This window comes from Pantherophis guttatus, chromosome 2, assembly GCF_059756535.1.
Source record: "Pantherophis guttatus breed Tessera chromosome 2, ASM5975653v1, whole genome shotgun sequence".
Classification (NCBI taxonomy): domain Eukaryota; kingdom Metazoa; phylum Chordata; class Lepidosauria; order Squamata; family Colubridae; genus Pantherophis; species Pantherophis guttatus.
In genome coordinates this window covers 260,037,784-260,059,662 of record NC_142064.1, presented here as the reverse complement: position 1 = coordinate 260,059,662, position 21,879 = coordinate 260,037,784, and the positions used below count along the sequence as shown (strand labels likewise).

The 21,879-nt window shown below is 46.9% G+C and overlaps 1 protein-coding gene across 1 annotated transcript; it reads right to left on the bottom strand.

The window, feature by feature from the left end:
* Window positions 1–13,260: 13,260 nt before the first annotated feature.
* LOC148115664 (E3 ubiquitin-protein ligase TRIM39-like) lies at window positions 13,261–20,544 on the bottom strand. Its single transcript, XM_087885218.1, has 5 exons — window positions 19,901–20,544; window positions 18,622–18,635; window positions 17,150–17,268; window positions 16,128–16,160; window positions 13,261–14,053 (listed from the first exon to the last, which is right to left on the bottom strand). The coding sequence occupies exons 1-5, from the start codon at window positions 20,312–20,314 to the stop codon at window positions 13,539–13,541; spliced, it is 1,095 nt and encodes a 364-aa protein (XP_087741344.1). The 5' UTR covers window positions 20,315–20,544; the 3' UTR covers window positions 13,261–13,538.
* Between the last annotated feature and the right edge of the window lie 1,335 nt (window positions 20,545–21,879).

Here is a 21,879-nt window from a genome sequence, read left to right as displayed (position 1 = left end):
GTGCTGCTTTTTAAAATCTGGGGAGAAGCAAATATTTTTGGGACGGACCCCCCAATCAATTACTGATCCAAGTATCCTGCTAGAGGGAAAGATATTGAAAAATCCTGGGGTGAAAGAAGCATCCATGGGGCTGATTCACCATCAATTATTATTCAGCCAGCCACTTGTTAAAGGGGAAAATGCTTTTTTAAAAAATGAGAAGAACGAAACGTTTATGGGACAGAAACGTTTATGGGAGTAAAGTTGGCATGGAAGAAACTGGGAGAAACCCTTGATAAAACCCCAAAGCCAAGGCTGCTATCAATAGGATAACAGATCTCACAGATAAAGGAGAATGTAGAAATTATAATCCTTGCTCTAACTTCTAATATGAATATCCGGAAGATCTTGCCTGAACTGTCCCTTTCCCAGCCAGTCAATCAGGAAATGGATCAGGAAAAGCTCTAAAATTGGGCAAAGACTATCTTGTGGAATGTGGAATACGTAGAATTGGGAATGGGGTCATTTGCTGGATGGAAATCTTAAGGCAAAAGATGGATAGAAAGAGCCATTAGGAGTCTCAGGCCAACCTAGGACAGGGGGACCCATGGGGGGGTGGAGGGAATCTGGTGGGTGGAGAACATCTTATAGGCCCTTTGTTCAAGGGCTTTTGGGGGAGGCTTCCTTAGTCACAATGGGCTCCCCAAGGGGACATGGACACTCCCAAGCCCCTTCCTTTATCTTGCCATTTCAGAGGTGGCACCTCATTTATGGAATGTCCTCCCCAGAGACCCTCAGTTGGCACCCACAGTGGCTGCATTTTGGCACCAGGTGAAAACCCTTCTGTGTTGGGAGGGAGGGTAGAAGGAAGGAAGGAAGGAAGGAAGGAAGGAAGGAAGGAAGGAAGGAAGGAAGGAAGGAAGGAAGGAAGGAAGGAAGGAAGGAAGGAATTACTAATATGACTGAGGCTACTATAGTACTATTAAACAGATTTGGGGCCTGGAAACTATAGAGACCTAATTTCCATAACATTCACATCTAAATCTCTTTTTGATATCCCATATTTATGTTGGAGGAAAACCTTCAACCTAGGAAGTTTAACATTTTATCATCTAGTGTGTTAAAGGGAAGTACTGTATAGCAAAATCCTATCTGGTTTTTTAAGTCCGTATTCTTACTAGTAAAATCACTGAAAACATTTCTCTATATCTTGCTGTACCATTCTTTTTTACACTAATGGACACTCTTAGGTAACAATTCTGTTCCTAACTAATTGTTGTCCCCAATTGGGGTCTGAGTCTGGTGCTGAGGCCAATGAAGAATGTCAGAAACGAGGTGCAGGTTTTGATTGCTTTTTATTGGGGTACCCCAAGGAAGAGGGCTCCTGGCCAAAATGCCAAGAGAGCCAAGAACAAGGGATGAAGAAAGCTTCATACATTTTCACTAAAGAAGAAGGCAGGACAAGGCGGGATAGTAAGAAATATCATCTAATAAACATTTTACTAATAATTCTACAATTTGTTCTATTGGTCTCTAGCTGTCCCTATTCCTAAACCTTGGCTAATGAATGCCCCAGGAGTTATCTAATACCCCTTTGATTTGCTGCAGGCCATCTCTATTCCTAACTTTTAGCTGAGGTCTGTAATTTGCCTAACTCTAGTTACTTGTATAAGCTTTCTAACTACCCAGAATTGTTACAAGCTTTACACATGCATATTTCCTGTGAATAAGCAGCCTTTGTTCTTGCCAGTCAGACTCCACAATTACAGGCTTCCTGATTTACTTTCAAGTGGGTGCAAGACCTGGCTTTATTTTAGCAGCCAGCCCATCATCCCATCCCCCCCCCTTTGAATCTGAAAACGATTTAATTTTCCAAGATTCACCCAACATCAATATCTGGTTCTTAACCAGTTGGAATCAGGCAACCATCCTGTCAGTCAATGCCACCAACCTTTCCATTCGTCCATGGGAGGTGGGGGGAGGAGTTGCAGCTATGTTTGTGATGTGTGTAGTTCGGCTGTGGAATTCCTCCGATTTGTCCAGAATCTGCACACAGCATTGTTGTCCAAGTAGGGCACACAAACCTCCTTAGGATGCCATATACCTAGAGCCATCCTATTCTGAACTGAACTGTCATTCTCTGAATGGCTTCTTGATCTTCTGCTGCAGCAATAAAGAAACTCCCCAGTCTCATTAGCTAGGATTTCCTCCACTGCCTGTATACATTGCATGGCATTATTGAGGGTCCAGAGCCCACTGAACAAAGTAAGAGTTGGTAGTTCTTCAGGTACTTTCTGGATTGTTCAAGGTCCCTCTGGTTTCTAATCTTCCTTTCAGGTAAAGTGGGTATAATATAGGTGGGTGGGAGGAGCACAGTTACATAACAAATCATATGGTCTCATCCTGACAGTAGTTAAGTCTACTTGGCTTAATATCTCAGCCTTCACATACACACACCCCAATCAGCTAGTGGTAATAATTGGCTAACTCTCCTAATTCTAGTGTGGGGAGCTACAAATAAGTTTTGGGGAAATTTCCTAATTGAGAGAAGACCTATGGGAGATGGTAGTTCTCCTCTCACGCAACGATGGTTCCGGAGGCTTTTCTTTCCAGAACAATAACTTAAGTCCCAGTTCTTCTACTGAGGAAGTCACAGGCTACGCAGTCCAAGAGTCAGATGGTGGGTTTTTCGTCACTCAGGAAGGGATCTATCCAAGATGCCAGGCCTTCCACTTTTAGTGCCACATGGGTGGTCAGAAGCACTTGAAACGGTCCCTTCCACTTCTGATCCAAGGAGGTTGTTAATCCCCATGTCTTTACAAGCACCCAGTCTGCAGGCTGAAACGGATGTACTGGATGATCTAGTCCAGGGTATTGATTTTCCTGCAGATAACAGGGAAAAAAATTCATAACCCCAGCGAGTTGTCTTACATATTGGTACAAGGTCAGTTCTCCCACCAGTGGGATGGAGGTCTCCTCTGCCTTTAGGGAGGGATGTGGTCGCCCAAAAAGGGCCTCAAAAGAGGCTCAAGCCCACTCGCTGTCAAGTTGCAATGTGCAGCCCTTACAACGTGAGTGGCAAAGTTTGCGATGAGGACAGGTGAGCCTCCTGGCATAAGTGAGCTAGCTGTTGTTTTTTTTCAGTCATTACCTTTTTCTGCCATAGGACTACTTGCCAGGTGGTAGACTGAGTAAAGCTTCCGAGTGATCTTTAACTGTTCACACAAACCTTAGCTGTGAAATATGGGTCACAATCAAAGGATATACTATTTGGCAGCCCAAACCCAGGAATGATTTCTTCCAGTAGGACGTTTACTACTTCATGCTCTCTATTAGTCCTGCAAGCAAAAGCCTCAGGCCATCCTGTGAAGGTCCATGCTAGTCCCACAACATACTCAAAAGCTTGCTTTCTAGGTAATTCAGTGAAGTCTATTTCCCAAATTGTCCCTGGGTAGTTGCCTTTAAGTTGGACTCCTAAGGGGTGGGCGCCTGGCTACTTTTGGATTATTTCTGGCATAGATCAGACAAACTGCTACAGCTTGGGAGGCTGCGGAATAGAGACCCTTGTCTACTACACAGCATGTCACTTAGTCTACCAGTCCCTTTGACCCCCCATTGTGTGCTGGCATGTATTTGTTATAAATGAATCCTCTGAGGTATATTTGGTAGAATAGGTCTGCCCTCTACCTTCCACCACCCATCCTTCCTCTCCCTGCCTCCAACTGATGTGGCCCATGTCCTGCCCTTGGGAGTCCAAGAGAGTGGAGAAGTGGGTAGGGAGAAATAGGAATGAGGTAGGCTGTTCATTCTAAGTGTGGTAGGGAGGCTTCCTTAGCAGCTCCATCTGCAGCCCAATTTCCTTTTGTGTAAAGGGGAATCTTAGAATGTCCTTTGACATGTAAGACTCCTACTTGTTTTGTTTGCCAAGCAGCCTCCAATAATTTTAAAATTTGTGGGCTATGTTTAACGGTTGATTCTCTTGCATTTAATAATCCTCTTTCCTCCATGGGCACGCAAGGCTCCAAAGGTATATTTGCTATTAATGTTTGTCCCACAGCCAGCTGTAAGGCTCTAGTTAGAGTGACCAGTTCAGCCAGTTGGGCAGAAATGTTTACTGGTAATGGGTTGACTTCTCCAACTTCCCATCTGTCACCACTGCATATCCTGCCTTTCTCTGGCCTTCTACCATAAAGCTACCACCATTCTGTTAAATAGTTTGTTCAGGCATGAATTAGGCCGAGGTTGCGTTTAAACAGAACACTTTATTAAACAGCAACAGGCATTGAGAAAACACGAACAAGGCTGAGGAGAACTGACAGCCTATTTATACTCCTTAGCTTGTCAAACGATAACCAATCAGCAACCACAGATACTCCCGCTTTAGGGAGGCCACGCCTCTTGGCCAATCACGGGGTGGCGTCCCCAGTTGCCGGGGCTGCCGAACACAACACTCCTTCACCCCTGGCTTGAACAGACGTAGTCTTTAAGGTACTCTGGGCGCCTGCGCAGACGAGATGAACGTCTCAGCGCCAGCGCGGCTGCAGCGGCGGAGGGGGGCAGATCAGTGTCAGGAGCTGGCATGGCTGGCGAGCTGTCATAGCCAATGGGGACATCCGGAAGTGCTGGTAAGTCTTGGGTGAGACTCGGCCCCCGGGGGGGGGGGTAGGAGGAAGTGTGACGGCCACCAGGGCATATTGGGTGGTGTTACATCTTGTAGGACTACGCTTGGGTCTCTTCTGTCCCCAGCGTCTGATGGGGTATCTTGTCGGCCCCTCAGTTGGTCCGCGGTGCCACGATCGACCATCAGTCAGTTGAATCCTGTAAGAACAGGGGCCGGTTACATCTATCACCCGTCCCGGTAACCAACGAGGTTCGCCCCCATAGTTTCTGGCAAACACCAGGTCTCCTTCCTTAAATGCCCTGAGCCCCACACTAACACCCTGATAGCCCTCTGGAGCATAGGTAGGGTGCAAACGATCCATCACCGTTCGCAGCCGCCGCCCCATCAAAACCTCCGCGGGACTGCGATGGGTGAGCGGGCAAGGAGTCACATGTTGAGCAAACAGATAAGTGTCAATCTTGTCCTGCCAGCTCCCCGAGGTAAACTGGGCCAACGCATCCTTGGCAGACCGCACAGCCCGTTCAGCCAAACCATTCCCTGACGGCCAGTAAGGGGCAATCTGGGCGTGACGGGTTCCTAAACTCGCGAGGAAAGACTGGAAAGTGGCAGAGATGAACTGAGGTCCATTATCAGTAACGATCACTTCCGGGATCCCATGGGTGGTAAAAAGGCATCGTAATACCCTAACAGTGGCCTCGGCGGTTGTGGAAGGCATGAGTTCCAGTTCCACCCATTTTGATAGGGCATCCACTACGATTAAGAAAATCCAGGTGCAGCCTCAACCAGGGGCCGCGGGGAGTTTCCCAATCCCTGGATGGGGTGGACGGAGGGGCTGGCCGGGAGAGCTGACAAGGCTGACACCCGGAGACCCATGCAGAGACATCGTGGTTGAATAAGGGCCACCACACATAACTACGCCCTAACTCTTTCATACGTACGATGCCTGGGTGGCCTGTATGTAAACATCTAAGAACCTCAGGCTGGAGGGAGGGAGAAACCACAACCCTGTTTCCCCACAGTAGACACCCTAGGTGGACCGATAACTCATTTTGGTGGGTACGGTAAGGAGCAAAAGCAGGAGGCACCTGCCCTAAAGGCCACCCCTTAGTAACCCAGTGGAGAACCTGAGAGAGGATCGGGTCACAGAGGGAGTGGGCTGCTATGTCAGTGGAGGTCAGTGGTAATGACAACTCGTCCACCAGAAGGACAGGCAGGGCCGGAGATGGATCCAGCACAGGGGCCGGCAAAGGGAAACGACTCAGTGCGTCCGTGTGGGGAATGAGCTTACCCGGTCTGTAGACTAATGAGTAGTTATAAGCGGCCAGGAATACTGACCACCGGGACATGCGAGGGGACATGACCAGAGGCGTTTGGCGGCAACCATCCAGTAACCCTAACAGGGGTTTATGATCTGTTACTAATTCAAACGGCCTGCCATACACATATTCGTGAAAGCGTTTGATAGAAGCAACAGCCATGAGAGCCTCCCGGTCAAGCTGACTGTAGTTACGTTCTGCGGAGGACAAAGTCCTCGAGTAGAACGCTATCTGTGCTTCTAACCCATTCGGAAAACGGTGACTCAACACTGCCCCAATTCCGAATGGGGACGCATCAGCTGTCAGAGTGAGGGGTAAATCTGAGCTGTATTGGACTAACACAGCTGACGAAGATAACAGGTCTTTAACCGCCTGGAATGCGCGGTCATGTACTTTTGTCCAAACCCAGGGAGTTGCTTTGGACAGCAACCGGTGGAGGGGTTCGGCTACCGTGGCTTTGTGGGGTAAAAATACATTATAAAAATTTAAGAGACCCAAAAAGGATTGCAACTCAGCCCGGCAGGTGGGCACCGGTGCATGCTTAATGGCAGTGACCTTAGATGGGGTGGGACGGATCCCCTTACCATCCACTAAGTAGCCTAAGAATTCAATTTGGGAAACACCAATTTTGCACTTGCTCTTGTTTAATTTTAAGCCTGATTCACGGAAACGGAGGAGGACAGCCCTTACTCGTTCGATGAGCTCGCCCCGACACGAAGCGGAGACAAGCACATCATCAAAGTAAGGCACTACCCCCGGCAGGCCCTGCAAAAGACGCTCCATTAAATTTTGAAAGCGGCCCGGGGCTACGTTCACACCAAACTGGAGGCGCCGACACTTAAAAGCTCCACGGTGGGTCACGATGGTTTGAGCCTCAGCATCATCCACCGGGAGCTGTTGATATGCCTGGGCCAAATCTAATTTGCCAAAAATGGACCCTGGGCCTAGGGAATGTAGTAGATGTTGAACTACAGGAACAGGGTAAAGATTAGCTGTCAACGCCTTATTTAGGGTGCATTTAAAGTCACCACAAATCCTAATAGACCCATCAGATTTGATGGGAACCACGATGGGGGTCTCCCACTTAGAGTGATCGGTTGGCTCAAGGACACCTTGTGCTAAGAGTTTATCTAATTCCGCGTCCACCTTTGGCCTAAGAGCAAAAGGGACACGGCGCGGTTTAAGCCTAATCGGGGCAACCTGGGGGTCCAGATTGAGGGAGATGGGGGAGCCCACATACTGACCCAGGCCCCCATCAAAAATGTCAGAAAACTCATTAAACAGGCCCCCAAAACTGTCCACGTGTGTGGAGTGAATCCCTGATACCTGTAACCCCAATGCCCGAAACCAATCCATTCCCAGTAGGCTGGGAAGGAAACCCTTGACTACGATCAATGGAAGAAGTCCCACAAACCCCTCAGTTTCAATTAAAAAGGAATCCTGTCCTAAAATAGGAATGAAGTTCCCCTGGTAGTCTCTCAATCTGACAGGGCAGGGTTTCAAACGTCTCTTCTGAATCGTTGGAATTAGCCGCTTTAACACCCCCCATGACACGATTGACTTTGCCGAACCAGTGTCCACCTCCATCGGACAGGAGGCGCCTTCGATGAGCACTGTCATTGAAAGTTTGTTGTTACTGGGTAGTCTGGAAAGGGAAGTCAACTCAGTGATACGGCAGTCGCGCGAAATCGAGAAACATTCCTCCTTTTTAGGACGGTGAGACTTCGGCAAAACAGCAGGTTTGGGCAGAGATCGGCATGCTCGAGCAATGTGGCCCAGTTTCCCACAATGGCGGCAAGTTGCAGATCTAAATCGACAGGTCGCCCTTGGATGCTGTTCACCGCAGCTGAAGCATAGAGAGGGCTGAGGTTTAATTGGCCGTTTGTTCTTCGGTCTAGGCTTAGAAGCTTGTAGACGACTAATATCAGCCTCCTCATCCATAGACTCGTCAGAGGCAATGTCTTGCAGGTTAACAGTAGTAGATGACAACCCCCTGGAAGGGTAGAACTTTCTAATGTCGGCAGTAGATTTGTCCGACATTTCAGCCACCTGTGCCTCCTCGATCGCAGTCGGGAGATCTAAATTCTTTTTGGCCAGTAAACGTCTTTGCAGACGGATGTCTTTAACGCCACACACAAGTTGTTCCACCAGCGCATCATCAAGGTCGCGGTATTCACAATCGAGGGCAGCTGTCCTCAAACGAGCCACATAACGATTGATAGACTCCCCCTCCTCTTGTAACACCTGTCGCAGTTGAAACCGACGGGCAAATCGGGAAGGTGCAGGGGAGTAGTGGTCTTTTAACTTAAGGCGCAGGACATCCCAGGCAACTGTGTGCACCGGGGTAGGGACAAACAAAGCCCGAGTGGTCGCGAAAACCTCAGGGCCACAAGAATTCAAGAAATGAGCTCTCTTTTTACCTCCAGAAAGGTCGGTGAAGTCATTTGCCTCTAAGAAACATTCGAAGCGTTCCATATAAGCTTCCCAGACCTCAGTGGATGGGTCAAAAGGGGCAAAAGTCGGTGGAGCCATTGGAATTCTTCCTCTTCCTCGTCGCCAGTGTTAAATAGTTTGTTCAGGCATGAATTAGGCCGAGGTTGCGTTTAAACAGGACACTTTATTAAACAGCAACAGGCATTGAGAAAACACGAACAAGGCTGAGGAGAACTGACAGCCTATTTATACTCCTTAGCTTGTCAAACGATAACCAATCAGCAACCACAGATACTCCCGCTTTAGGGAGGCCACGCCTCTTGGCCAATCACGGGGTGGCGTCCCCAGTTGCCGGGGCCACCGAACACAACAATTCACAGTCAGCATTTGGGATCGACTGATCACAAGTCTACCCGTCTGCCAAGCCCCCGCCGGTAGGTCTTTGGACTACCCTGTCCTGTAGGGACAGGGGGAAAGAGAGGGACCCCTCAGACAGCCGAAGGATTGCCTTCTGCGCCGGCAACGGTGGAATGGCAGCCATGGCGGCTGCCCTGAGACCGCGGCAACCGGGATACAAGAATGTGCAGGAGGAGAAGAGGAGAAGCGTTTGAGCAGGGGGCTAGACTAGAAGACCTCCAAGGCCCCTTCCAGTTCTATTCTGATTGATTGATTGATTGACTTCCAGAATTTGTGAGCCAGCTGGCTCAGGAGTTTTTGGAGCTGAAGTCTGCAAATTATAAAAAGGCCATCAGTTCCCCCCACCCCAATTGCTAAAGGAAAAGATTTTGAAAAATCCCGGGGAGAAAGAAACATCCATTGTACAGATTGTCAAACAATTATTTATTTTATTTTATTTTATTTTATTCGGCTTATATGCCGCCCTATCTCACAATGGACTCAGGGCAGCTCACAACAATAAAACACAAGCCACAATATAAAATTAAAATTAAAATCTAAAAAATTTAAAATTAACCCTTAAAACCATTAAAACCCCATCGTCAGTCCAGGTCAAGGGAATTAAAAAGCCAAGTTTTTAATTCACGGCGGAAGGTGCGAAGGTCAGGCGCTAATCGGAGCTCCAAGGGAAGTTGATTCCAGAGGGTGGGCGCACCGACCGAGAAGGCTCTACCCCTGGGGGCCGCCAGCCGCCACTGTCTAGCCGACGGCACCCTGAGTAGGCCCTCTCTATGGGCGCGAACCGGACGATGGGATATCGTTGCTGGCTGTAAGTGGTCCGCCAAATATCCTGGTCCTAAGCCATGTTGGGCTTTATAGGTCATCACCAGCACCTTGAATCTCACCCGGAGGGCAACCGGTACCCAATGCAAACTGCGTAGGAGGGGTGTAACATGGGAGTATCGGGATTCTCCCATCACAACCCGCGCGGCTGCATTCTGCACCAGCTGAAGCCTCTGGGTGGTCCTCAAGGGCAGCCCCATGTAGAGAGCATTGCAGTAGTCAATCTGTGAGGTGACCAGCGCATGAGTAACTGTGCGTAGGGCAATTATTATTGATCCAACCAGCTTGTTAAAGGGGAAAATGCTTTTTTTTTCAATAGGAAGAAGGAAACATTTATGGGACCAGAGGGAGTAACCTTGGACTGAAAGGGACAGTAAGAAGCCCTTGATAAAAGCCCAAAACTAATGCTGCAACTGATGGGTTGTCTCAGGGATAAAGGGAAAATTAAACTCTTTTCAGTCACTTTTAATTGGAATATCCTTCAGAGAAAGAACTGCCTGGACTGCCCCCTTCCCAGCCATCCAATCAGGAAACGGATCAGGAAAAGCTGGAAAATTGGGCAAAAGTCAACCCGAGGAGGCAGCCTGGATCACTCTGTGGAAGGGAGACAGAGAAGACTATCTTGTAGATGTAGAATATGGAATATGTAGAATGTGGGATAGGATCATTTGTTGAATGGAAATCTTCACGTTTGACCAATGAAATGCCTCTTAAGGCAAAAGGTGGATAGAAAGAGGCATTAGGAGTCTCAGGCCAACTTAGGACAGGGGGACACATGGGGAGAGGTGGGGGGATCTGGTGGGTGGAGAACATCTAACCCTAACCTTTGTTCTTTGTTCAAGGGCTTTTTGGGGATGCTTCTTTAATCCCAACAGGGTCTCTGAGGGGACATAGATAGTCCCAAGCCCCCTCCTTTATCTTGCCTTTTTGTTGGTGGCACCTCGTTTATGGAATGACCTCCCCAGAGTCCCTTAATTGGCACCCACAGTGGCCTCAGTTTGGCACCAGGTGAAGACCATTCTCTGGAAGGAAGGAAAGAAGGAAGGAAGGAAGGGGATAGAGAGAGGGGGGGTGAGAGGGATAGGTGAGTCTCTTTGGGGGGGGGAGAAGGGAAGTGGGACCTAATTTACAGAACATTCACATCTAAATCTCTTTTAAATATTCCCCAGAAGTGGGGAGATTCAAGGCAGAAACAACCCTAGAGGGAGTCAACAAAGACCTAAGGGAGGGAAGCCCCACCCCTTATTTACATATAGGGAAAAGGCGGAGCTGGCTGCCATCTTGAGTTTGTTGACATGCCTTGGGACACCCTATTTGTATTTGTATTTGTATTTATTGAATTTGTATACCGCCCTACTCCCGAAGGACTCAGGGCGGTGAACAGCCATAAAAATAAAACATGGAAGTACAAAATTTAAAATAGAGATAAAACAAATTAAATAAATTTGGCTGAACCATATTTAAAACCCCAATAATTTAAAACCAAATTTAAAATTCCCATTTAAAAGCGGAGAAGCTTAGGTCAGGCCGGCTTGCTGGAATAGGAACGTCTTAAGCGTGCGACGGAAGGTACGCAGATCCGGAATCCTCCGTATCTCGGGGGGGAGCTCGTTCCAGATAGTAGGTGCCCCCACAGAGAAGGCTCTCCCCCTGGGGGCTGCCAGTCGACATTGTTTGGCCGACGGCACCCGGAGGAGCCCCTCTCTATGGGAGCGTACTGGTCGGTGGGAGGCTATTGGTGGTAGCAGGCGGTCCCGTAGATAACCAGGTCCTAAGCCATGGAGCGCTCTAAAGGTGATAACCAAAACCTTGAAGCGCACTCGGAAGACCACCGGGAGCCAGTGCAGCTCGCGCAGGAGGGGCGTTACATGGGAGCGCCACGTCGCTCCCATCACCACCCGCGCGGCTGCACTCTGCGCCAGTTGGAGCCTCCGAGTGCTCCTCAAGGGGAGCCCCATGTAGAGAGCGTTACAGTAGTCCAGACGGGAGGTGACGAGGGCATGAGTGACTGTACGTAACGAGTCCCGATCCAGAAAGGGACGCAACTGGCGGATCAGGTGAACCTGATGAAAAATCCTCCCGGTCACGGCCGTCAAGTGCTCTTCTAAAGACAGCCGTGAATCCAGGAGGACACCCAAGTTGCGAGCCCTCTCCGTGGGGGCCAATGCTTCGCCCCCAATAGTCAGCGATGGCACCAGCTGACTATATCGGGACGTCGGAAACCACAGCCACTCGGTCTTGGATGGGTTGAGTCTGAGCCTGTTTCTCCCCATCCAGATCCATACGGCCTCCAGGCACCGGGACATCACTTCAAGGGCATCATTGGGGTGGTCTGGGGTGGAGATGTACAGCTGGGTGTCGTCAGCGTACTGATGGTACTCCACCCCGAAACCACGGATGATCTCGCCCAGCGGCTTCACATAAATGTTGAACAAAAGGGGCGAGAGGACCGATCCTTGTGGCACCCCACATATAAGGGGCCTCGGGGTCGACCTCTGCCCCCCTGTCAACACAGACTGCGACCGGTCGGAGAGAACGGAGGAGAACCACCATAGTACGGTGCCTCCCACCCCCAACTCTTCCAACCGGTGCAGCATGATACCATGGTCGATGGTATCAAAAGCCGCTGAGAGATCTAATAGGACCAGGATAGAGGAACAGCCTCCACTCAGCTCCCTCACATGGTTGGGTGGGGGTCAGATGGCTATTCAGCCAGTTCTTGCTCTCTCTCCTCTCTCCCCCGCCCCCTCCTGCTTGCTGGTCTCTCCTGCCACTGCCTCTGCTCCTCCCGTGATTCCCCTGCCTGCCTCCCTTTCTCTCCATCTCCTTTCTCAACCTTTCCTCACACACTTTTCCCTCCTTTCCCCCCACTCCTTTCTCTCCCTTTCCTCAACCCGTCCTCATGTGTCGCTTCCCCCCCTCACTTGGTGGGGTGGAGGCCAGGTGAGCCAGGAGGCCCCACTTCCCTTCTCTCCCTTCTCCCTCAGGTTTGCCCCCAAAGAGACCCACCTGTCCCTCTCGCCCTCTCTCTCTATCCACTGCGCCCCTCCTTTTTCCTGCCAAAACCTCCTCCTTTTCATTCCCTTCTTCCCCCGTGAGAGTTAAAATGGGGCAAAGCTCACTTAACTGCTGTCTCACTTGGGAGCAGAAATTTGGGGCTCAATTGTAAGTCCAGGACTACCTGTATTAGGTATGTTCATTAGGATTCCTCATTTGCTCCTTTGCCAAGAGCAGCTTGTCAATCTTCAGTTCTTTAGATGCTTTGAGGGGTTCCAGAGATCTGCTGTCAGCATTCAAAGTCACCATATCAGTTAAGTTTCACTCCCCTTATTTATTTTTATCTCACCTTTATTATTTTTACAAATAACTCAAGGTGGCAAACATATCCAACGCATCTTCCTCCTCCTATACCTGTGAGGCTATAAAGCTTATATCGAGTGTAATACTTGCTGAAGCCCTGCTAGGGTTCCTTGGATTATGACAATTATGTGTTAAAAGGAAACTGGAGGAAAAAAGAGGGAAGGAAAGAAAAAAAGAAGGGGATGATTATAGAATATACAGAGTTATGGACACGTACACAATCATTGATTGCAACTAACACTAAACAAACAAGCATGATCCATAAATGGGATGAAGAGCTGTGACAGACATATAAAATCACGATTGACAGGCTTAGCTGTAAGGTATCTTTAATACTGATACACCTGAACACATGATGCTAAAGCCGATAAAGATCCTAGGACACTTCATTTTTTTTTTTATCCAGACAAATAGAAATGCTGATCAGGTTATTCCTTTATAATGACTGATTGACTGACCAGGGTGGCATAGAACAATAAAGGAAGCTGAAGTAGTAAAAAGCTAAGGAATCTCTGCTTTAAAGGCTTTCGGAGATCCCAGCTTGGTAAATAGGGATTTTTCCAAATTTTTGTCTATGGTTATCTCTTCTTTTAGGGGAGTGTCATGCAGGCCCCTTTGAACAAAAAGAAATAGGGCAGAAGGGTCTCTCCAACCAAGGAAGCATCAGAGAATGTATGGAGCAGAGTTGCTGTGCTGGCATCAAAAAAGCTCACTTGTCCCTCTTCGCAGTTGAGGGAGATGCGGATCCTCGTGGGCTCCTCAGTCAGGACCAGGTCATAGAATTCTGACCGAGACATGGCCTCGTATTCCCCTCCGCATTTCTGAAACTTCCAGAACATGGTCTGCTTATCAAGATTTGTTAAGTTCAGTGGCTTACTGGCAACCCTTACACCCCATCCTCCTGTACCTCCTACAATAACTTCCCAGAAATGTATCCCTGTTGAGAACTTCTGACAGCCAAGGACACAAGGATAATATACAGATCGCATGGGGTCTGGGACAGGATATTTTCCTTTAACTGGCTTAACTCCTTTGACACTTTTTCGATCTTGGGAAACTTCAAGGAAGTCAGGATTGGCTGTGTCTGGATCCAGAGTTACATTCTCTGTAAGGGGGAAGAGAAGAAGGAAGGAAGAACAAGAATTTCAGCTGCAGGCCTGGTTTGTGTCTTCACCCCCAAGAGTTTAACCCTCTTGTGTGAATGGAGTTCAGCTTCCAAACACCTCCCCAGGACTGGAAGACTCATTGTTCTTTTAAACAACACCTAAGCATTGCCTGGTCAAGAGTCCTCCAACTTTGGCAACTGTAAGACTTGTAGACTTCAACTAATAGAATTCCAATGGCTGATGGGGCTGCTATTGTCCAGGTCCCTCTGCTCCCTTTTCTCTAAGCACTCGGGCTCTCCCACTGTCTTAGTCCCATCCTCTGTTAACTGCCGGCCTGTTCAGCACTCCTCTGGCCTTCTCCTTCCATTCACTTAGGTTGCCTTTGCCATCTTCCAGTCCATCTGCCTCCCCTCCAGCTGCTACTAAGCTGCACACCTTCAGGATACGTTGACTACCTGTACAGCTTTTGGCTCCTCCCCTCAGCTCTTCGTCTCTTGGCTCCACTGGTCAATTCCCCTAGTCTCTAGTCTCCCATGTGGCCGCCACTCTGCTGATTACCGTCCACCTTCACCATGCTGGATGGGGAATTCTGGGAACTGAAGTCCACAGGTCTTACAGTGGCCAAGGATGAAGACAACTGGCCAAGTCCTTCAAACACTGCATAGTGCTCCATCTCTTCTAGCTCCCTGCACAATTCTCTTTAGCTTCCGTCTTGCAGACGAGAGTGATGGGATTGGGAGGGAAGAGTGGTTAGCTTTGCCTTCAGTGAGTTGCTGGGAGGGCCCAGGTTGAACAGGGACTCTATCTGGAGAATTAATCCAGAGATCAGGCAGAGCAAGAGGCTGACGTGTTTCAATTCTGAACTGGTAAAAGTCAGAAGGATCCCCCAGAGGTAATTTAGGACACATGATGGGATGTGAGGAAGCTTCGTCCTTTTCTCTACAAGCATCAATGTATCACAGGGATGTACAAAAGGGGATGATGTTATACAGGAAACCTCTACTTTCATCAGTCTGATGGCCCACATGGTGGACACAACCCTGATGCTCCAACTTTGCTATTTGCTTTGACCCAAAGGACCTAATTTCTCTGCTCCCAAAGACCTGGTCTCTCACCAACTTATAGTCAGGCAGTAAAATCAAGAGGATGTTATTAGCTTGGTAGAAGTTCAATATTCCTTTCAATACCAGTCAATATTTTCCCATTTGTCCAGGTATTTCATTCTACACCAAGATTGACTTCAGTTTTTTAGATTACCGTATTTTTTGGAGAATAAGACGCACCGGAATAAAAGACACAGCTTAGTTTTTGGGGAGCAAAATAGGAAAAAAAATCTGCCTGCCAGGTATTCATCTGGCTATCGTCCTTAGTCTGGTCAGCTTCAGCACATTAGTTTGCTGGTTTTTTATCCCCTGCTTGGGGATAAAAAACAGCTTCTAAGGCACAGCTGAGAGGAAGCAGCAATGAGAAAAGCAGGCAAAGCTTCACTCGGCTGGTACCTGGTTAGGGCTGAAAAAAGCTTCTAAAGAACAGCTGAGAATCGGAGCAAAGCAGGGAGACCGCTTCACTCAGGGAGTTGAGGGAGCAGGCAAAGCTGGGAAGATTGCTTGCTAGTGCTTCATTAGTGCCTCGGTGGGGCTGAAAAAAGCTTCCAAAAAGCTACATACGGAGTATAAGTTGCACCCTAATTTTCAGCCTCTTTTAGTGGGGAAAAGGTTCATCTTACACTCCAAAAAATATGGTATGTATAGAACGGAACAGAGTGGAGCAGAGTACGAGTAGAGGAGTAGAACAGAACAGAACAGAACAGAACAGAACAACCGCTTGATTTGGCCAAATGTGATCAGTCACAAAAGGAATTTGTCTCTGCTGCATTAGCTAATATTGTACATATAAATGGCAAGTAATAGTTCATGAATCATAAAATCACTAAAGTTTACTGAATCATCATAGTCTTATATAGTAATTAATCCTATATTTTTCTTTTTTGTTAATCTATTATGTTTCTCTTAAAATTACTGGCATCAGAGCTTAAAATAGCAAGGAAATCCAATTCCTATAACTCATATTTACCTTCCTGTAGTTGAAGTCCACTTTCCAGAGTATCTGGGGAAGAAAAGGGAGGAATTCAGCATCTCATCACTGGAATTGGGGCAACAGAAGGGCCTCCCTCAGATTCCCTGGTTTGCTTTCCTTGGCCTCAGATCAGGAAATAAGGAATAGGGAAAGCTACAAGCCAGAATGTCATTGGTGGCTATATATATATTCCATCAGGTATAAATATATTCTAGTGTATATTCCATATTCAGGTACTCCTTGATTTACAACCTTTCATTTAGTGACCATTCTAACTCAAAGCGGCACTGAAAAAAGTGATTTGTGACCACATTCCATTATATTGAGTGGAAGCTTTTTCTGCTTCCCCAGTGATCAGTGCATATGGATTTGGGAAATGAACAATACAGGTTGTCCTTGACTTATGATGACAATTGAGTCCAGAATTTATGTTGCTAAGTGAGAAATTTGTTAAGTGAGTTTTGCCTCATTTTACGACCTTTCTTGCCACTGTTGTTAAGTGAATCACTGCAGTGGTAAAGTTAGTAACACCATTATTAAATGAATCTGGCTTCCCCGTTGCTTGTGAGAATGTTACAAAAAATGATCACATGACCCCGGGACACTGCAACCGTCATAAATATGAGTCCGTGGCCAAGCGTCTGACTTAAATCATGTGACCATGGGGTTCCTGCAGCGGTCATAAAGTGTGAAAAATGGTTATAGGTTACTTTTGTGTCACTTCAAACAGTCACTAAATAAACTGTAGTAAGTCAAGGACTACCTGTAAATGGTCAATTATGCCTAGCTAATGGTTCCCGTTTTTAGGTGGCACATCTTTAATGGGAGAAACCGGAAAGCTCCTCTTTCCCTCCTGGTGCCAAGACATAAAACTTTCCCCAGAAAGAAATGAGGGTGTCTCTTCCGCTGATCCTGAAATCGATCCCTCTTTGATCCACGTGACACCGGCCCAGAATCTCTCTTGGAGACTCTGGGATCAAAATGTCATCCAGCGTAAAACCCCAGCGGCTGTTTTTTACCTCTCAGTTTTTTCATGCCTCTTTTCAGAAGCACAGTCATATCACGGTAATCCCAGATTGTCCTCTTTGGGTCGATACGTAAATCCAACAGATTCTGGTATGTTTTCTTTGCCTGATATCTGGCAAGACAAAAGAACATTGCTTATCAACATGCCAATGGAAGAAGCTTTCTAAAAAAGCACAGGAGCCCCCCAGGGTTGTGTGTTAAGCCCTTTCCTTTATTCCTTGTACACACAGGACTGCACCCCATTGTATAACACCAACGCAATTATTAAATTTGCGGATGACACAACAGTGATGGGGCTCATTAATAAGAACAATGAGTCTGCTTACAGGAAGTACAAGGGCTGACACTGTGATGTAATGAAAATAATCTCACACTTAACACCACCAAAACTAAAGAACTTATAATTGACTTCAGGAGGAAGAGAGATGTACATTTACCATTGTACATAAATGGTGAGGAGGTGGAGAGGGTGGGTAGTTTTAAATTTCTGGGCATTTATATCTCGAAGGACCTCTCATGGACTATGAATGCTAACATGCTTGTGAAGAAGGCACAGAAGAGGCTGTACTTCCTGAGAATGCTCAGGAAGATAAATCTATCTCAGCATCTACTTCTGTCCTACTATTGTCCTACTACCATTGAGAGTGTCCTGACATACGGCATTCTTGCATGTTATGGGAGCAGCTCTGTAGCGGACAAAAAAGCTCTACAGAGAATCATTAAAACTGCCCAGAATATCATCGGACTCCAGCTACCAGCCCTGGACGACATCTTCTAATCTCGCTGTTTGAGAAAGTTGCATAACATTCTCAGAGACTCTTCCCATCCTGCTTACAATCTTTTTGGGCTGTTGCCTTCTGGCAGAAGATACAGAACAATTAAAACTCGGACCACACGTTTTCTGAATAGTTTTTATCCCAGAGCTATAATTGCACTCAATAATGAACTAAAGGGCAACCATCAGTGAGCTGTTGGACAGTATTACTTGGTCTGTTGTGTGGATGTTTGGGTGGTTTAGGGGTGGGGAATTTGTGGTGGGTGGGGGTGTGTTTGGGGATTGTTACGTGTGTTGGACCTGATCTTTGGGTGTTAAGTGAATTTCGTTGTACGGGTATACTGTGTATACATGTACAATGACAATAAAATAATTATTATTATTATTATTATTATTATTATTATTATTATTATTATTACTACTATTATTATTCACAAACTTGACAGTATACACAGCAAACAAGATAGCCATGCTGGATTTCGTATCCAAATCATCATCATCATCATCATCATTATTGGTTAATCTTTAGTGAGATTCACAGCCTTTGAGTCTGGTTAATAGCTCAGCAGCTCGAGTCCTAACCTCTTTTGTATGTAGCTATTTTTAATTTCTCCTCCTTCCGAGCCTTCAGGCAATCCCCAACCTTGATCTGAAGAGAAAATTTTGAGTTTCTTTTCCGTAAAGAATTACATCAGAGGGAAGACCTAGATGACACATTCAACAGTCATAAATACATGACAGTTGGCAAGCGTCCAAATTTTTGCAACCATGATGGTCATAAATGTAAAGAATGGTTGTAAGTCACTTTTTCATTGCTGTTAAAACTTGGAACAGCTACTAAACGAATGGTTGAAAATCGAGGACTATGGTAAATCTCTCTTCAAAAGAATTGCAGGCACAGATCATAAAGCAGGAAGTGAAGGTCTCAGGTTGGAATTAGGGAAGTTTGTGAAAGGAACGGCCGAGGCAGAAAGTTGCAGTTGAGAGTAATAAGAGTGTAACGAATGGTGAGACACTACTACCTCAACAAGAAAGTTAGCAGGACTTCATTAGAAGGATGCTAGCTAAGGCACATAGACTTAAACCTTGGTAACTTCTAGCCTATTATAAAAATAAAACACACACCCATTTTGATTAGAAATCTTATTAACATAAATGTGCAATGTATGAAGGATGAGGGTAAAGTAGAAGAATCCAATAAAAAGTAACCTATGAAGGAACCAATGAGTGATTCTTAGAGTGTTAACTTCCTTAATCTTAAGTGTATAAAATTTGTATTTGTATGTGGTTCAGGGTCTCAGCTCTTTTAGGTGATGAGAGCCTTTTGGAGTACTTCAATAAAAGTTTCTTGAACCACCTATCCAGTCCGGTTCTCATTGGCATCTGCACCAGGCTAAACCCAAAAGATGTTGAGACTCTAGAAAGTGCAGAGAAGAGCAACAAAGATGATTAGGGGACTGGAGGCTAAAACATATGAAGAACGGTTGCAGGAACTGGGTAGGTCTAGTTTAATGAAGAGAAGGACTAGGGGAGACATGATAGCAGTCTTCCAATATCTCAGGGGTTTCCACAAAGAAGAGGGAGTCAAACTATTCTCCAAAGCACCTGAGGGTAGAACAAGAAGCAATGGGTGGAAACTAATCAAGGAGAGAAGCAATTTAGAACTAAGGAGAAATTTCCTGACAGAACAATTAACCAGTGGAACTACTTGCCTCCAGAAGTTGTGAATGCTCCAGCACTGGACATTTTTAAGTAGATGTTGGGTAACCATTTGTCTGAAGTGGTGTAGGGTTTCCTGCCTGGGCAGGGGGTTGGACTAGAAGACCTCCAAGGTCCCTTCCAACTGTATTATTCTATTCTATTCTATTGGCAGACAACAGAGAAAGCAAATTAAAGTGATCTAAGGATTTCCAGGAAGGCCAAGGATCTGGATGTTCCTCTGCAGCGATTCCTCCTGGCTGACTCCTACCTGGTATTCCTGGAAAGCCTCCTCTGCAGGGATCACCGAGTGGCCCTTGTGCTCTCTGGATCGATCGCAGACCATGCAGATGAGGGTCTGGTGGTCCTTACAGAAGAGCTTGAGGGGCTCCCGGTGCTTCGGGCAGAGGCTCCCTCCTTCCTCGCCCGGATGGCCGCCACATCGCCTGGCCTCTTCCACCATCCGCGCCAGCTGCTGGTTGGGGAGGAGGCTGAGGATCCCGAAGGTCTGTCTGCATTGGGGGCAGGAAGCCTTTGTTTCTGTCATCCCCCAACTGAGGGTCAGGCAGTCCCGGCAGAAGTTGTGGCCACACTCCGGGACGAGTACGGGGTCCCGGAAAAAGTCCAGGCAGATGGAGCAGATGGCTTCTTCCACCAAATCCTGCAAGGACGCTTCGGCCGCCATAGCCACCTCCTCCGCCGGGAGAAGGAAAGAGAAAATTCAGCTCCGGGCCTTTCCCTGCTAGTCAGGCGACCGCCTTTGGGCTCTGCGCAGGCGAGAAGCCGAAATAAACTGTTGCTGTTGCAATCAGCTTCGTTGGCTTCTTAAGGACTTACAGTATTTTAAAAAGAACAAATAGGAGAGGAGCAGATATTCGCGGGAACGGACCCTTGATCGATTATTATTCTCCTAATCAGCTCGTTAATGGGGAACTTGTTTTAAAAACTGGAGAGAAGCAAACATCCCTGGGAGAAATGCCCTGTCGATTAGAATGGATCCCAGCATCCTGTTAAAGAGGAAAACAAGTTTAGAATATTGGGGAGAAGCCAACATTCATTGGATGCCCCCCCACCGATCAATTATTGATCCAAACGTTCTGCTAAAGGAGAGGTGGGGAATCACGGCCCCTTATGAGTTGTGGGTTTCAAATGGTATATAGGGCACCCTGTTTGAGCAGGGGGCTAGACTAGAAGACCTCCAAGACCCCTTCCAGCTCTATTCTGATTGATTGATTGACTTCAACTCCCAGAACTTGTGAGCCAGCTGGCTCAGGAATTTTGGGAGTTGAAGTCTGCAAATTATAAAAGGGCCATTGGTTACCACCACCCCACTTGCTAAACGGAAAGATTTTGAAAAATCCCGGGGAGAAAGAAACATCCATTGTACAGATTGCCAAACAATTATTATTGATCCAACCAGCTTGTTAAAGGGGAAAATGCTTTTTTTTTTCAATAGGAAGAAGGAAACATTTATGGGACCAGAGGGAGTAAACCTGGACTGAAAGAGACAGTAAGAAGCCCTTGATAAAAGCCCAAAACTAATTCTGCAATTAATGGGATGTCTCAGAGATAAACGGGAAATTAAACTCTTTTTGGTCACTTTTAATAGGAATATCCTACAGAGAAAGAACTGCCTGGACTGCCCCCTTCCCAGCCATCCAATCAGGAAATGGATCAGGAAAAGCTCTAAAACTGGGCAAAAGTCAACCCGAGGAGGCAGCCTGGATCACTCTGTGGAAGGGAGACAGAGAAGACTATCTTGTAGATGTAGAATATGGAATATGTAGAATGTGGGATAGGATCATTTGCTGAATGGAAATCTTCACATTTGACCAATGAAATGCCTCTTAAGGCAAAAGGTGGATAGAAAGAGGCATTAGGAGTCTCAGGCCAACTTAGGACAGGGGGACCCATGGGGAGAGGTGGGGGGATCTGGTGGGTGGAGAACATCTTATACACCTTTGTCCTTTGTTCAAGGGCTTTTTGGGGAGGCTTCTTTAATCACAACAGGGTCTCTGAGGGGACATACATCCCCAAAAGGCGATGGAGTGGTTCAGCAGCTGTGGCTTTCTGTTTCAAAAAGACACTGTAAAAATTCAGTAGTCCTAAGAAAGCCTGAAGCTCTGCTTTATTTTGGGGGCTGGAGCTTCGTGAATAGCCTTTACTTTTGCTTTGGTGGGGTGGATGCCAGTCCCATCAATGAGCTAGCCCAGGAACTCGACCTCCTGGACTCCAATGATGCACTTATCT

Excerpts from the sequence above, each read along its gene's own strand:
- LOC148115664 (XM_087885218.1), bottom strand. The coding sequence starts at position 20,314 with ATGGCGGCCGAAGCGTCCTTGCAGGATTTGGTGGAAGAAGCCATCTGC. Across the intron at positions 16,161-17,149 it reads AGGCATGAAAAAACTGAGAG|ATACTCTGGAAAGTGGACTT; the intron begins GTAAAAAACAGC and ends TTTCTTCCCCAG. Across the intron at positions 14,054-16,127 it reads TGGACTTCAACTACAGGAAG|AGAATGTAACTCTGGATCCA; the intron begins GTAAATATGAGT and ends TCCCCCTTACAG.